We start from the raw sequence: 17465 nt of genomic DNA, 5'->3' as shown, positions 1-17465 counted from the left end.
CCTCCGTTCTTGTACCTTGTTTGATGTGTCGATTATGTTTTGGGTATTCCAGTTTTCTAGGTTAATATCCACTTATTAGTGAGTGCATACCATGATTCATCTTTTGAGTCTGGGTTACCTCACTTAGTATGATGTTCTCCAGCTCCATCCATTTGCCTAAGAATTTCATGAATTCATTGTTTCTAATGGCTGAATAGTACTCCATTGTGTAGATATATACCACATTTTTTGCATCCACTCTTCTGTTGAGGGATACCTAGGTTCTTTCCAGCTTCTGGCAATTATAAATAGGGCTGCTATGAACATAGTAGAACATGTATCCTTATTACATGGTGGGGAGTCTTCTGGGTATATGCCCAGGAGTGGTATAGCAGGATCTTCTGGAAGTGAGGTGCCCAGTTTTCGGAGGAACCGCCAGACTGATTTCCAGAGTGGTTGTACCAATTTGCAACCCGACCAGCAGTAGAGGAGTGTTCCTCTTTCTCCACATCCTCTCCAACACCTGCTGTCTCCTGAATTTTTAATCTTAGCCATTCTGACTGGTGTAAGATGAAATCTTAGGGTTGTTTTGATTTGCATTTCCCTAATGACTAATGAAGCTGAGCATTTTTTAAGATGCTTCTCTGCCATCCAAAGTTCTTCAGATGAGAATTCTTTGTTTAACTCTGTACCTCATTTTTAAATAGGGTTGTTTGGTTTTCTGGAGTCTAACTTCTTGAGTTCTTTATATATATATTGGATATTAGCCCTCTATCTGATGTAGGATTGGTGAAGATCTTTTCCCAATTTGTTGGTTGCCGATTTGTCCTTTTGATGGTGTCCTTTGCCTTACAGAAACTTTGTAATTTTATGAGGTCCCATTTGTCAATTCTTGATCTTAGAGCATACGCTATTGGTGTTCTGTTCAGAAACTTTCTCCCTGTACCAATGTCCTCAAGGGTCTTCCCCAGTTTCTTTTCTATTAGTTTCAGAGTGTCTGGCTTTATGTGGAGGTCCTTGATCCATGGTTTCAGAGCGGAATTCTATCAGACCTTCAAAGAAGACCTAACACCAATACTCTTCAAACTATTCCACAAAATAGAAACAGAAGGAACACTACCCAATTCCTTCTACGAAGCCACAATTACGCTGATACCAAAACCACACAAAGATCCAACAAAGAAAGAGAACTTCAGACCAATTTCCCTTATGAACATCAATGCAAAAATGCTCAATAAAATTCTTGCCAACCGAATCCAAGAACACATCAAAATGATCATCCACCATGATTAAGTAGGCTTTATCACAGGGATGCAGGGTTGGTTCAATATAAGGAAATCCATCAATGCAATCCACTACATAAACAAACTCAAAGAAAAAAACCACATGGTCATTTCATTGGATGCTGAAAAAGCATTTGACAAAATTCAGCATCCTTTCATGCTTAAAGTCTTGGAAAGAACAGGAATTCAAGGCCCATACCTAAACATCGTTAAAGCAATATACAGCAAACCGGTAGCCAGCATCAAACTAAATGGAGAGAAACTTGAAGCAATCCCACTAAAATCAGGGACTAGACAGGGCTGCCCCCTTTCTCCTTATCTTTTCAATATTGTACTTGAGGTACTAGCTCAGGCAATTAGACAACATAAGGAGGTCAAAGGGATACAAATTGGAAAGGAAGAATTCAAACTATCTTTATTTGCAGATGACATGATAGTCTACCTAAGTGACCCAAAAAAACTCCACTAGAGAACTCCTACAGCTGATAAACAACTTCAGCAAAGTGGCAGGTTATAAAATCAACTCAAGCAAATCGGTAGCCTTCCTATACTCAAAGGATAAGCAGGAGGAGAAAGAAATTAGGGAAATGACCCCCTTCGCAATAGCCACAAACAGTATAAAGTAACTTGGAGTGACTCTTACCAAACATGTAAAAGATCTGTATGACAAGAACTTCAAGACTCTGAAGAAGGAAATGGAAGAAGACCTCAAAAAGTGGGAAAACCTCCCATGCTCATGGATCGGCAGGATCAATATAGTTAAAATGGCCATTTTGCCAAAAGCAATATACAGATTCAATGCAATACCCATCAAAATCCCAACTCAATTCTTCACAGAGTTAGAAAGAGCAATTATCAAATTCATCTGGAATAACAAAAAACCCCGGATAGCTAAAACTATTCTCAGCAACAAAAGAAATTCTGGGGGAATCAGTATCCCTGACCTCAAGCAATACTACAGAGCAATAATGTTAAAAACTGCATGGTATTGGTACAGTGACAGGCAGGCAGATCAATGGAACAGGATTGAAGATCCAGAAATGAACCCACACACCTATGGCCACTCGATCCTCGACAAAGGGGCTAAAAACATCCAATGGAAAAAAGATAGCCTTTTCAAACAAATGGTGCTGGTTCAACTGGAGGTCAGAATGCAAGATCCATCCTTGCATATTGATCCATCCTTGTCTCCTTGTACTAAGCTCAAATCCAAATGAAATTACCAGTTCTTATGAGATGAAATATTTAATGTAATAAAATGTGTCCTAATGCCACAGAGTTGGGTAATTGACTCAGAGAAGTCAGGCAGGGCTCTGCTCAGGGAGCAGGAGTGCTGAGAGAGTGAGAGAGGCTGGACTTGCAGCCCCATCCATGTGAGGAGTCTTCTCATTTTCCATGGAGTTGGGATTCAGAAGAGCAAACAATCCTACATCAGGTTAATTCTGTTTCTAATCCACAGAACAGTGCCACATTACTAGGGCCATATGAATAGGTGTCATGCTTTGCTCTAAGTCCTTATTCTAGAGAGATGTCCATCAATACTTATGATCATGAACCAGAACAAACAGCATAAAGAACCCTCCCAGCAGAGTGAGTTTCGTGACTCCAAATGACAATAATCAAGAAACAGGCTACCAAAATGTTATTATATAAAATAGAATAAAATAAAATTCTGGCCAAATAATTATAAACTGTTTTTTCTTCTTGATTATCATAAATGTCAGAGGACAGTACTCCCATGGGAGCACTCCCCCATGGCTTATAGGTCATTTACTAACCCTGGACCTTGTGTGCTAAGTGCTGTGTTTCTTAAGCTAGTGACAATTGAACACGACTTTCAAATTATCATATTGAGTGTTTACTTGAAATGGATCAATATTTTTGACAATGGTATCACCTCTTAGGATAATGTTTTTAACTCACATGAAAAATATGTTGGATAACAGAGGAAAACAATTATTTTCAAAAGAAGACACCAGATTGAGAGGCCTCGCAAACTGTATCATAATTCCCTTCCTTGTACCCAATACAGTTGAAAACCAGCAAGTTATATATAGGACTTTCTGTTGCTGGAGAAATGGTAAAAGCCATAGTTCAGACATTTGAAAGTTCGGTCAAGTACCTGGTTTATTTTGTCAGCAGCATGATATCACTCAAAGCACTATCATCCATTTCTTAATAAAATGGAATAAATATGCAAGGATCTGAATTTTTGTTCCTGCTTTGTATCAGGAAAAAAAAGTGTATTCAAACAGGCAAGTGTTTCCATTTCCCCTTCCACTCTGATTAGACTACACTGGCTAGAATCAAATATGGCTCAGAACTTAGGCCAGTTTGTCTACTCATATATGCCACAAGCATAAGGCAACTTTGGTAAAAACAAAATCTTCCAGCTGCCATTTAGCAAGTGGGCAAAGCACTTACACACATTAAACACAGCAGGTCATTCTAGCCACAGGAGTCACAGGCCGGATAATCAAGAGGTTGCCTGAGCAGGCGCCCACCCCTCTTCCTAGGGGACTTTGCAAGAGGTGGCGGTGCTGTATGCGGATGAAGAGCTGACTCACTGTGGGAAACATGCTGAAATCACGGCTGTGCTCTCCTTCCTGTAGGGTATGTCTCTGTGCCAGACTGTCATCGTGGGCTCTGTGGTCATTCTTCTCTACTCTTCCAGAGCTTGTTATAATCTGGTAGTGCTCACCATATCACAGGATACCTTAGAGAGTCCATTTAATTATGGCTGGGATAATCTTTCGGATAAGGTAAGTGCCTGACACATATTACCAGTCTACAGTTAATACAGTTGATAACTAAGTCATCTTAGCAAGGACAATTAGTGTTTGACTTAGACATGTTTGTATACAATCTCGGCTTTCAATAACCTTGTGTAAAACTGTTTAAATTTTCTCATTTGCATGTAACACCTTGAAATCACCCTTCAGAAAGTTTTATCAAAGAAAGAACTTTTTAAAAATAATAATGCTAGAAACATTTTTCTCATGAACCTAGTTATTAACTTTTAAGATGATATTTTAATATCTTTAGGTAATTGTCTGGCAGTAGCCAGTGAAAATATAGCTAATGTACTATAAGGATGAAAGAACTAAATAAAATCTTAATACTTTGTTCAGTTTTATATATATAAATAATTACTTTCTTTAAAATGTGTTTTCATCAGCCTTGCACAGTGAAGAGCCTTAGTAGCTCTTTGCATGTCTGCATGTTTATTCACAGCATTACAGCTGTACACATTTACCCTCTGAGCATGTTCCATCCTTCCTAAATGTACAGTTTGACAATTTAATGTTCTGCCTTTGTATTAGTTTTACTTGGCACTGAACCTAAGACAGTTTAGGAGGCTATTTCATTCATTCACTAAGGAGATGGACTTGTCACGTCATTGCATGTGGCAGATTCTCCTTACATCTTTTCCTGTTTCCCTTTTCCCAGCATCTGGCGGAATAGAAACAAAGTCAGCGTATAGAGTAGTCCCATAGTGGATTTTAAAAATCAGCTGTGGCCAGGCGGTGGTGGCACACACCTGTAATCCCAGTACTTGGGAGGCAGAGGCAGGCAGATTTCTGAGTTTGAGACCAGCCTGGTCTACAGAGTGAGTTCCGGGACAGCCAGGGCTACACAGAGAAACCCTGTCTCAAAAAAAAACAAAAAACAAAAAACAAAAAAACAAAAAACAAAAAACAAAAAAAATCAGCTGTGAATATTTACTTAGCATGTCTCATTTGTCACAGGCCTAACTCATAGTGCTTCTGTGTCCTTGGGGCAGTTGGAACAATAATTCCTTAAAACTAACACTCTTCAGACTCTGGTGTCTCAAATTATATCATTCTGCATTATCCGGAAGACTGAAATTTTTTTCTAAGCTAATGCATTAAAAAGTTTGTCTTGCAGTAATAAAAAATAAAAGTATTATGATCCTAGAGGGAAAAATAATCATTACATGAGAAATCACAAAATACAGAAAAGTTCAGTGCATTTGTTTTTATACTTGATGTATGTGACTGCTCATAATATAAATAATATAAAGCCAATGTGAAAATCTGTGCTCTATGGGCAGGCTCGGGGAGAAGATGGAAATGGAGGAGACTACATTGTCTTTGGAATGGTCCTCTTTCTGTGGGAGCATGTACCAGCATGGTCAGTGGTACTATTTTTCCGGGCACAGAGATTAAACCAGAATCTGGTAAGATATCATAATATCCTCCAAGGCTCAATCTCATTTTTTAAAGCATGAGATATTTATCCCAAGTTGCTGTTTTTAGCAAAGTTTGGGGTTAAAACTCATAGACTGGGGTCTCTGCCTTCACCCAGCCTTTAATGCATCCACAGGCACCCGCTGGTATGATAAGCAGCCACAGCTACAGCTCCAGGGCTTTCTTTTTCGACAATCCAAGACGGTACGACAGTGATGACGACTTGCCAAGACTGGGGAGCTCACGGGAAGGAAGGTACATATAACTGGTCACTTACTGAATTAGTGTTGACAAACAGGAGCAACCCTGAGCTTCAACCCACCCATTCAACCGGTGATTTGGCAGTATACATTAATACATACGCTGATGAAATACTGTAGCTTAACGCATTATATCTATTTTTTTTTTTTTTTTGGATTTGGTTTTTTTTTCGAGACAGTGTTTCTCTGTATAGCCCTTGGCTGTCCTGGAACTCACTCTGTAGACCAGGCTGGCCTCGAACTCAGAAATCCACCTGCCTCTGCCTCCCAAGTGCTGGGATCAAAGGCATGCGCCACCACCGCCCGGCAACACATTATATCTTAACTGTGTGGTAGGGCATGCTCTATAAAGGACTGTCAGCTGACCTGAAGCCAGCTTACTACCCTTTCTTGAAAAATGTTGGGAGTAAAGTGGTACTATATCATCTTAGGGCCCCTTCTTGGTTCAGAGTCAGAGCATACAGGCACTCTTGGCATGTTGACAGACATGAAAGGATTGCTGTGCACTGTGTATCTGGTTGTATATTTCTAGTGCAATTCCAGATCAAAAAAGTCTTTCTGTGCCCCCCACTTCCAAAACCATTGAGAAACCTTATCATTCACCAACAGGACTCTCTCTCAGCTTGGCTCATTTTCAGTAATTCTTGCTTCACCTGGACAAGATGCTTAATCTTGTTTTCATCTGCGAGGCAACGATTATAACTCAGCCTGCCTAATGGCTTGTACTTAGGACTAAAGAAATACATGTTCATACAGATGTGCTGTAGACAAGCACAGTACATAATTATAAGACATGACTATTGCAGGCACATTCTGCCACTTTTGAGAATCATATATGTTTTTTGTGATACATGTTACAGATCAGAGATTCTAAGATAGAGGCCATTAAACTTTGTAGAAAGTCGTATTATTTTGCACATTTTAACATATTCCTGAGCTGTGAAATTCTTTGGAAATGTTTTTTATAAATGCGGTGTGGCACCTTCTTACCACTGCCCTATGACTTGTTTGCCTTATCGTTTGTTGTTACAGTTTATCGAACTCGCAAACTTTGGGCTGGTACGGCACCATGACTGGGTGTGGTGGCAGCACATACACGGCCACACCCCCACTGAACGGACCTGTGACAGACACTGCTCCTTTGCTCTTCACGTGCAGTAATTTAAATATGAGGAATCACCATAGCTTATACGTAACTCCACAAAACTGATGGCTTTCCCACGGCTGAAGTCTCAGACTGTCTTTTATGAATGTATATGTGTATTCAACATCTTTAAAACCATCTGCATCAATACTGCATCATCCCTTGCAACTAACAAAAGTCTGGAAATATAGCTGTGTTTCATGGTTCTCCATGTTTTGACCTCTGAAGCTTGGAGAAGAGATTAGACATTAAGGTACTTGATGACCTCAGAACCTCCTAACTTTGGAACATCCAGCACACATTTGCATATTTGCACTTTTACCTATGTTTGGAAAGAATACTCTGCCCCAAAGTCCCCAAAGCCACACTTGAGTATTCACACCAGAATATTATTGTACACTATATCAGGAGGCAGTTTTCCACAAAAATCAAAACATAGAAACCCGATGGTGTACTTTACCTTGACCAGTGACAGCTTTAAAGTGTGATCAGTGTATAAAATTAAGGCTTAAAAATGCATTATTATTTTTAAAAAATCTAAAAATATGTAACACTTAAGACAGTTTTTTAAAGCATGCTTTGAAGAATATCAGTTGAAATTACTCCATTATTTTAAACAAGTGATAGTAGAAATCCTTCACGGTGCTGCTGGCTGGCAGTGTTCTTTGGAAAGCCAGAGGGGTTTCTTTAAGAGGAACAGGGAGTCAGTGGAGACTATGTGGCTTTGAGGATTGGTCAAGTGGCTATTCTGTGACTAAGTAGCAGTTTAAGCATGACTCTTCCAGAAGCAATAGTGACCTTTGCATAGGGGACTTCGGTAGAATGTCTTGTGACTAAACAAGGTTACAGATGCATTTAGAGATTCTTCATGGGAAAAAAAAAGTGCTAAGTTTAAAACAGTATTTTTTCAAAAAGTATTCAATTTATCTGAAAGGAGATGGAGCTCATCCTACCTACTGAGTCAAGACTGTCCTCAGGTAAATTAAATCATGAGACACTTTGCAGTGAGCTAAAGTGCAATACTTTATAATCCCGCCTTTATTTTCTCGTTTTATACCTTGTATATGGCCTAAACCAAATTAAATTAATTCCAATCAATTCCAGCATGGGATTAACAAGAAAACAGAAGAAATGTTAAATGGTTAACAACATTGGGATATTTTAGGATCTCATTAAAACTATCTTAAATATGATATTGTAAGCTGTGTGCCTGTGCACGCAATGCTCCCTGTGTTCACGCAGACACACAAACATAACACACACATAGTAGTAGGCCAAAACAACACAAAATTTTAAAATGCACTTTCTACCTGTGTCTGCATGGAAAGTAAATGCTGAATACCTCAGATCCCGAGGGGACAGGCCATTTAGGAGGCTGTCACACGGGTGAACATGACCTCACACAGGATCTGCAACTGCTCTGGAACTGAGACGAACACAGCTGCCCTCTCCTGCCGACTGTGACTAGAAACTGTCCACTTTGTACTCATACCTAAAATATCCTTCAGCTTTTTGATGACTGATGCAGCCACTTCACAGAAGTATATATGAATCTCTAAAAACAGTCAGTCCTCTCCATCTTCTGAATGGTACAAAGCCAAATACTTTTCTTCTTTTTATGAACAACAGATTTTAAATTCAATCAGAAGCATAATTAATATACATGACATTTGTTTATAAGTCCTTATTGTGACAAATCAGTTAAACTTTTATAGTACAGAAGTTAGCCTTGGTACTAAGATGACAACCTAACAACATAATCTACCACCATGGGTTTCAGTTATTTAGTTTCTCAGAATGCCAGTTGTTTGACAATATTAGGTATCTAACTCTATTGTCTTTGTTAATCTCTGGATTCAAGATTTTTTTTTTCTAGTCAAGCTTCTATATACAAACCTCCTGGTTGACAAAGTAAAGAAAGATTACTTAAACACTTCAGATAAAGTGTTTTAGTTCTTTTAGCACACTGGTTGACTATACTGAATTTGAGATTTGCTAATTCATTAATTTTATCACTGACTCAAGTCCTTTTTTTTTTCTTTCTTTCTTTCTTTTGAAACAGGGTGTCTCTATGTAACCCTGGCTGTCCTGGAACTTGCTATATATACCAGGCTGGTCTGGAATTCACAGAGATTCTCCTGTCTCTGCCTCCTGAATGGGAGGATTAAAGGTTTGTGCCACCACACTTAGCCTATAAAGTACCTAAATTCTTAACATTTGTCTAATATACATCTCACAGTACATCACCAAAGAAATCTGCCCCCGTGTTTGCTTAAAATTTCAGAAGCACTAGTGGCACTTTAAGTTTGGTCTCAGAAGGAGCTGTTTATCAAGTCAAAGGGCTATAGTTCCCTGTCCACCTGCACTGAAGCACATGACAATTCCAGCCCTTCCTCAGTCATAAACCAGAAAATCAAATTTCATTGCTTAAGTGTATAATTCTACAGTGATTAGCAATATTTATCATTTTATTTCACTCGGGTTGCTATTAATTTTGAAATTCTTACCACTTACTGTAGCTGATTGTAGTTTTGTGGACAATGTAATTTATAGCTAAAGTGGCTTTTTTTTATTCGTAATTGCCTTTTTATTGTTTAACAGTATTTCTCAGCTATACAGTCAGTTTCAAACTGGTTGCAAAAGTATAGCTGTGTCCAATGAATGTACTTCGTTTCACTAAATTATAATAAAATGCTACTGTTAAAGAGTGCTTTTATTTGAAGGTGTGTTTTCTTAATGTCCCTCAATGGAAGCCATTCAATTTTTTCAAAAATCCCATTACAAATGAATTAGTGAATAATGCATTAAATCCGGATCATAACACATTATAGCCAGTTTGAAATAAAGCACCATGCTCTTAATGGCAGTATTTTGAGGCAGACATTTATTCAAACATTAAACTAAGAAAAATCCTCATGAAATGATTTATAATCTCTCCCTCCTGAGAATTTTGAAGTCTAGTCTACAATCCTAGCTACCCTTCCGTTAAGAAACTCCTGTGTTATTGGTTCTTCCCAAAGTAGAGCCCATGTGTGACTGACCAAAGACCAAAGATTTCTCAATTATTTTCATCTTTATTGCCACACACCCCCAGTCTCCTGATCACCAGTGTGCAGCAGAGGCAGTGAAGGTACCTACACTCAGGGACAGCTGTCATGTGAAGCAATTTATTCAACAAACATTTATTAAATGATCATATGTCAAACATTATGCTATAGAGATGCCAAAATGAATAGTTTCTTTTCCTGCCCCTAAGGAGCTCACATTCTAGTAAAGGACACTTTAAAAAATAAAATATACAGTACAATAAGTGATTCAATAGAGGTAGGTTGCAATTACAGTGGTGACCATAGAAAGGGGACAGGTAATTTCACAGAATTTCAAGAATGCACATATTTCCCAGATGAGAAAGAAACCTAGGGCTCTCGATACAAATGCAGTGTCTACAGAGGTTTGGAGGGCTACCAACTCTGGACTTTTGAAAACCTTTTTAACACTCTTATCAGAACAGAGTGGCAAACATAAGACGAGGGTCTTGGATAGCAAGGAGAGACTCTCACCAAAAAGCTCATAAGCTTGTCAGCAGAAATTAGACTGAATGCTTCTAGAAAGCCCAGTTTGACAATGTGAGCCAACAGAGATGGGAAAACAGACTTAAGTAATCCTCTGGGTAACTATGCACAGTAAAAACTGAAAGACAGTGACAGAAATGTTGGAGTAAAATCGGCAGAACCTAATCAATAGGTAGAAGACACAGGAGAGAACTGTAAAACCTTGAACAATGCAATGGTTCTGAAATTCACCAAGTATGGAACACAAACATAGAGTAGGTTTGTGGTGATTGAGTCTTTGAAGATGCAGAAGTGACAACAGGTAGCCAAGTGAGCACAGCAAGCAGATAGACTAAAAAGCTAAAATGAGATCACTGCACGGAAATTACTCAAAAGCACAGTCCAGTGACTCAGAGTGAAAAGTCTGAGGAATGATATTTAGGTTAAATGAAGAGACCAGAAGAAAGATACCCAGGAGCAAGCCAAACACAAGGACACAAAGGAATATGGACTTTAGGGAAGGGATCGTCAAATGTGTCAAGTACAGGAAAAGTTAAGATTTCTTAAAAAGTAAACTACTTATTAACTGCAGAGTTGGGACTTTGGCTGTCACTTGGAGGGACAGAGGACATGGCCAATCAAGTGGGAGACAGCAAGTGAAAGCAGTGAGGGTTTCAAAAGGGCTTGCTTGTATGTGGTGATCATTTAGTTCTCTTAAGTTTCCCCAAGAAAACTGACCTAACTGGTCTTTCGTTTGAGATCCAAAAGAAAAAGCGAGAGGAAAGGGGAAATAGAATACATTGTTAAATGAGATACATCACCATTCACTTAAAGTATACTAAATACATACGCTTTCCATCAACAAATATTAGACACTAACTGTATGCCTGGCACTAGACCAAGTCTTAGGGACAGAGAAAATACACAGCAGTGTAAAGTGACATTCCTAACTATTATATATGTAAGTCTTGCTTTTTTGTATGTGATATCTCAACCTGTCCTAACTGCTCAAGACATTATGTGTGACATCAAGGGGGCATAATTTTGAGGTACATACCATTTATAATTGCCATGGGATGTAAATGCTTAGGCCACTTCAAATATTGCTCTCCGTGAAGAGCATCCACTAATAAAAGCCTGTCTAAGTTATAGTTCCATTCTATGGAGGAAAAGAAAATGAGTTTCATGCATAAAAAACATGATTTGTATACCCTGTGATTACACAGGTCAAAGAAGGCAACCAAATTCAAATTTCAGATGACTGGGATGTGGGATGTTTCCTTATTTTAAGGCTTATAGTAGTTCAGCTCAGATTTGGAAGGTTTGGATTTTTCTTTAAAAAAAAAAAAACAAAAAACAAAAAATGGTGTTTAGGAAATTGCTGACCATCACACTGAAGTATTTTGGGTTAAATCATGATGCCCATGACTGATTTTCAAACCCTTAAATAAAAGCAGGTTATATAGGTCTATGTGGGAGCTTAAACAAGGCCTGTGAACACAGCTCATGAACGCAGGGCTGGCTCAGCATGACAAGGCCCTGGGCTCAGTCGCCACTGCGAGGTGGGATGAGTGAAACACCTGTGAACAATCCATGAATCTGTGTAAAACAGGTTTGGATGGTTTTTTTGTTTTTGTTTTTTGAACTGTTTTTGAAACTTTATGTAAATAAGAAATTATATAAAAATAAAATTTCCCCCAAAATTCTATTAGGGGAACTATTATGAGAATAAATATATAATCTATTCATCTTTCTACAATGTTTAGAAATCTCCTGTGCCTCTGAATTGTTCTACTTCCCTACATACCAAAACAGCACAATCAAAATAGCTATTTAACTCTAAAAGGAATGTTTCATACCAGTGTATTTTAAGGTTGCCAGGAAAACACAGGCCTCCCAGTTCAACTTGAACTTCAAGCAAATAATTTGTAGTATAAATAGGCTCTAATAAAATACAACATACTTAACATTTAAAGGAAAACTAGTTGCTTATCTAAGATTTAAATCTAACTGGGCAGTCTATATCTTCTTTGCAAACAAGGCAAATGAAAAAGCGTTGGTGTCTGGGCTGATGACCACGGCTTACCGCTGAGCCTCCTCACTGCCACAGGACCTAAGCTTTGTTTCTATTACACCTTCTTAAATACAATTCTAGTTTGAGAGCCTAAGGCAGTATTTACCTAGCTTTATCATACGGGAATTCAATGACCTTACTTTTGCTTAGTATTAAAATTTGTACATTACCAAAATATTACTTTTATTCACAATAATATTAAACATGAACAATTTTTAAAAATGTCATTTACTTAAAACAATGTATCTCTCCTTTTACAAAAGCAGCTTTATATAAACGTTTGGCTCGGGACGGTCATTGCAACCATGGTACTCAGAGAGATTCCACCCTTCGGACTCCCCTGTGCAGAAACAGGCATGTTCCAACCGTCCTCCTCAGTGAACATTCTGTAACAAGTGCCTGAAGTTCTCTAACTCTCTCACGCTTGTAGAAATCCTGTAACCAAGAAACATTTCACATCAAAACTGTCTTTCATGAATTCTATGTTAATCATTCTGCATTTTTAGGGTACATAAAAATTTTGAAATAGTTTATTTCAACAAACTGAAAGGTACATAAATCTACTTATATCCTATAGTTTTCAATCTGGCAAGGAAAACCTAAGATAATATTTTCCAACACAAGCTAACTTTTAATATTAAAGTATTAAATATATATATGTGTATGTATATAAATGTGTATTTTAAATATCCAGAGCTATGTTGAAATGTTTAAAGCACATCGATATTCAGTATAGAATATATAAAAGCATCAGAATTATATATTTTAGGTATTCACAATTGTTCTTGTTACTTGTATTATATACCTAATATAAAATACAGAATTGTAAAAATATTAAAATAAGCATTTAAATATCCAGTGTAAGAGTGCAGTAAATAATATACTTTTCCTTCAATACTCAATGCACAAAGGTCAACGCTACAGACAGTAAGCTCCAATCTGCCTTGTGTCTCTGCACAATCCTTTCTAAATGCACTTTAGCTCTTCACTCACTCCAGGATGACGAACGTAGAACACACAATTTATTATAGCGGTAAAGCTCTTGGGTACTAGGGAAATAAATTCTAAGCCCAATTATTTCAATCCCAAAATGTTGGATAGTATTTTTAAGTGAAAGCTGCCCACCATGTGAGGGTTCAGTGGTAGCACTGAGGGTAGGGTCTGTCGGTCTCAGAATCACCACAAGCAGGAAATGCCATCTACATCTAAAATTGTAAATGAATCTTCCGTATCTCACACTTTCATCAGTTTTGATAGAAAAAAATTAAGAATTACTCATCTTTTTTTTTCTGAACCTCCTTTCCAATATTTTTTTTATTCGATATATTTTTTATTTACATTTCAAATGATTTCCCCTTTCCTAGCCCCCCCACTCCCAGAAAGTCCCGTAAGCCCCCTTCTCTTCCCCTGTCCTCCCACCCACCCCTTCCCACTTCCCCGTTCTGGTTTTGCTGAATACTGCTTCACTGAGTCTTTCCAGAACAAGGGGCCACTCTTCCTTTCTTCTTGTACCTCATTTGATGTGTAGATTATGTTTTGGGTATTCCAGGTTTCTGGGTTAATATCCACTTATTACTGAGTGCATACCATGATTCACCTTTTGAGTCTGGGTTACCTCACTTAGTATGATGTTCTCTAGCTCCATCCATTTGCCTAAGAATTTCATGAATTCATTGTTTCTAATGGCTGAATAGTACTCCATTGTGTAAATGTACCACATTTTTTGCATCCACTCTTCAGTTGAGGGATACCTGGCTTCTTTCCAGCATCTGGCAATTATAAATAGGGCTGCTGATATCCAATATATATAAAGAACTCAAGAAGTTAGACTCCAGAAAACCAAACAACCCTATTAAAAAATGGGGTACAGAGTTAAACAAAGAATTCTCACCTGAAGAACTTCGGATGGCGGAGAAGCATCTTAAAAAATGCTCAACTTCATTAGTCATTAGGGAAATGCAAATCAAAACAACCCTGAGATTCCACCTTACACCAGTCAGAATGGCTAAGATTAAAAATTCAGGAGATAGCAGGTGTTGGAGAGGGTGTGGAGAAAGAGGAACACTCCTCCACTGCTGGGGGGGTTGCAAATTGGTACAACCACTCTGGAAATCAGTCTGGAGGTTCCTCCGAAAACTGGGCACCTCACTTCCAGAAGATCCTGCTATACCACTCCTGGGCATATACCCAGAGGATTCCCCACCATGTAATAAGGATACATGCTCTACTATGTTCATAGCAGCCCTATTTATAAGAATTACTCATCTTTTTGTATAATAATGAGTTCATAGACATATTTGTGACTTTCCATAACCTTTAAAGGTAGCACCAATAGTGCTTGCTTCAGCAGCGTGAATACCAAAAAGAAAAAGGAAAAAGAAAATGCTTTTAAATAATCACAATTAGCTGGGCCTGATGGCACACACTTTAATCCAGCAGGAAGGTAGAGGCCATCAGATCTCAGCATGAGGCCAGCCTGGTCTACATAGTGAGTTCCAGGTCAGCCAGGGCTACACAGTGAGACCTCACCTCAAAACAAAACAAAAAAATCCATGTATGTATATACGTATACAAAATAATTACAGTAAAATACACAAATTTAATGGTACTCAAAATCTGTCAGAAAAGTAAACATGAATACAAAAATCAATAGATGGAAATAATCAAGTAGTGAATACATGTGTGTGTATTCTTGAGGTATTTCAATCGTATAATTCTATAACAAGGCAATCATACTGAAAAGAACATTTCTAGTTTTCTCTGAAAACATACTCATGACATCAGACTAACACAGCTAGCAGAAGCAATTTCAGCACATCAAAACTTACCTTCCAAATGCATTAAACAATGATACTATTTCTTGTCTGGTTAGCTGGAATTCATAACTTGGTCCACTTTCCGGCATATTTGCTATCAGTTTTTCGGAAAACAAGATCTTGAGAGCAGTGCCCAGACCCTGAGTCTAAAACAGAAGTAAGAAGAGATGAGGAAACGGCTCGCCAAAGGGTCAGTAAGGAGCCAGAGCAAGGCTTACCTGAAGTTTGCCCCACAGGCGGCACTTGAAGCAGCCAACACAGTCCATGATTCTCGAGATGTTTCTAAAGTGTAGTCGGAAGTCCTCCTACAAACAATGTAACAGAATCTTGTCAGAACTGGTTCCCCAGTGCTTTCCATGGACACTGTACCACAGGGCACCAGAGCATGAGAACACCTGTGAGAACACCCCTCCCTATCTTTCAATTTAATCCTCCCTGAGATCCAAAATTACATGCAATCCACCCCTCATGAAGTTCTTTAAAAGATGCAGAAAATTAAGTAGCAGGTCTATTCAAACTCCTGGTGACCTGTACATTTTGAAACCAGCCCTGCCTCACTCCAATTCACACCAGCTGGAAAGAAATATAAGTCATAAGTATAGTTGTATACATCAGTGTTGGTAGTTGTGGAATTAAAAGGGTATCACCCAAAAGGGAAAGGGAAAGAAGATGGAGGAAAGTGACCTTTGATAAAGTTAAATTATAGCTCTCCTTTTCTGGACTTAAGAAAAACACTCAATATTTTCTTTACTACTGATATTATTGACATCAGTAGTAATATATAATTATATTTTTGCTACTAATACATAATTATTTATTATATATACTATCTACTAATATATATTTACTACTAATATATAATTATATTGCTATTTTATATGAGTATTAAATATACACACATATACACAAAATTAATAGTCATGTATGCACCACCAAATTTAAAAAAAAAAATCATTACAAATATAATTCAAACTCCCTAAGTACCATTCCCCATTCCTGTGCCTGTCCACTAACACTATGCTGGATTTGGAATGTTGCTCAATCTATATTTTTATACCATGGGGGGGGGGGGGGGCGGGGGGAATGATCCAACTGTTGTTTAATGCCAGGTTTTTGTTTTTGTTTTTAATTTAAAAAGAATCATACTTTTACCTACTAGAGAAGAAGGGCCTTGTGATGCCCGACTCCACCCTGAGGGAATACTGATTGTAGCTGTTCTAGAGGTTACAGAATCTACATGGAGACAAGTTATCTAGAGAAGAAGCAGCAGTCCACACAGGCTCCACAGATGTCAAAACAGATACAATTATGATGGACAAGTGACACATATTTTACTTAAAAAATGTCACTGAATACAAAGTGAGTTTCTGATAATTACATTTTACATTACATTTCATTATATTACAAGATACTAAAAAAGGCCTAAGGTAGAGGGGCTTAAAAGTCTTTAAGAGACAATCATACTTGCAAAGTTATAAGCCATTATTCAAAAAGATTATGCCTGCATTTATCTAAGTTTAGTGTTGGAATCTATGTAACAAAATATTTAAACAGAGCATCTTTTGAGTAAATCTTTGCATGATATGTACGGCGAGCACGCAGGGTTGCTTATAACAGCCAAATACCGTTATAAAATTAAAGCCAACCACATAAAATAGAACGAGGATAGCCTACCTATGTGAACTGTATATGCTAGGAATTTACTGGATTAGGACAAAATCTTTGTAATTTCCACAAACAACCACAATGTCTAATAATCTGGGTATATCCCAAAGTTATCTCTGATTAGAAAACCATACAATCCTTAAAGTAATCAGAAGTTAAGTTGTTAAAACAGAGCCTTGTTCTGCTGCTCAGGCCGGCACTCACTCTCCTCCCAGTCAGTCAGGAACTATAAGTACGCACTGCCACTTCCAGCGTTCTCCGTGGAGTACGGTCATTTGGGACAAATCACCAGACTCAACTGACTGGTTCTTGCCAAACTTCTCAAATGTCTTATAAACCTTCAGACTCCATTCTGTTCTGAACACTAGCAATTATTTCTATCGGTACACTGCCACTATAGAGGAACCATAATGAAAACTTTAGTTTGTTTCTTTGAGACATGGTTCCTCTATGTAACTCTGGATGTCCTGGAACTCACTATG

General features: G+C 38.0%; 2 protein-coding genes across 2 annotated transcripts in view; one reads left to right on the top strand and one right to left on the bottom strand.

Annotated features, from left to right (window-relative positions):
* The window catches only part of Gpr137c (G protein-coupled receptor 137C), a 74687-nt gene extending 65105 nt beyond the window's left edge, over positions 1-9582 (top strand). Inside the window, exons 4-7 of the mRNA XM_052191732.1 lie at positions 3875-4024; positions 5338-5463; positions 5610-5728; positions 6766-9582. Of these exons, the coding sequence (XP_052047692.1) occupies positions 3875-4024; positions 5338-5463; positions 5610-5728; positions 6766-6943 (573 nt within the window). The 3' untranslated portion in view covers positions 6944-9582. The remainder of the gene's footprint in view (positions 1-3874; positions 4025-5337; positions 5464-5609; positions 5729-6765) is intronic.
* Positions 9583-10030: 448 nt separating this feature from the next.
* The window catches only part of Ero1a (endoplasmic reticulum oxidoreductase 1 alpha), a 40504-nt gene continuing 33069 nt past the window's right edge, over positions 10031-17465 (bottom strand). The window contains exons 14-16 of the mRNA XM_052191725.1: positions 15537-15623; positions 15331-15464; positions 10031-12937 (exon numbers count right to left, since the gene is read on the bottom strand). Coding sequence (XP_052047685.1) covers positions 12877-12937; positions 15331-15464; positions 15537-15623 — 282 coding nt within the window. The 3' untranslated portion in view covers positions 10031-12876. The remainder of the gene's footprint in view (positions 12938-15330; positions 15465-15536; positions 15624-17465) is intronic.

This window comes from Apodemus sylvaticus, chromosome 8, assembly GCF_947179515.1.
Source record: "Apodemus sylvaticus chromosome 8, mApoSyl1.1, whole genome shotgun sequence".
Classification (NCBI taxonomy): Eukaryota; Metazoa; Chordata; class Mammalia; order Rodentia; family Muridae; genus Apodemus; species Apodemus sylvaticus.
Note: the sequence above shows the minus strand (reverse complement) of the source record. Positions and strands in the feature narration are given on the sequence as shown.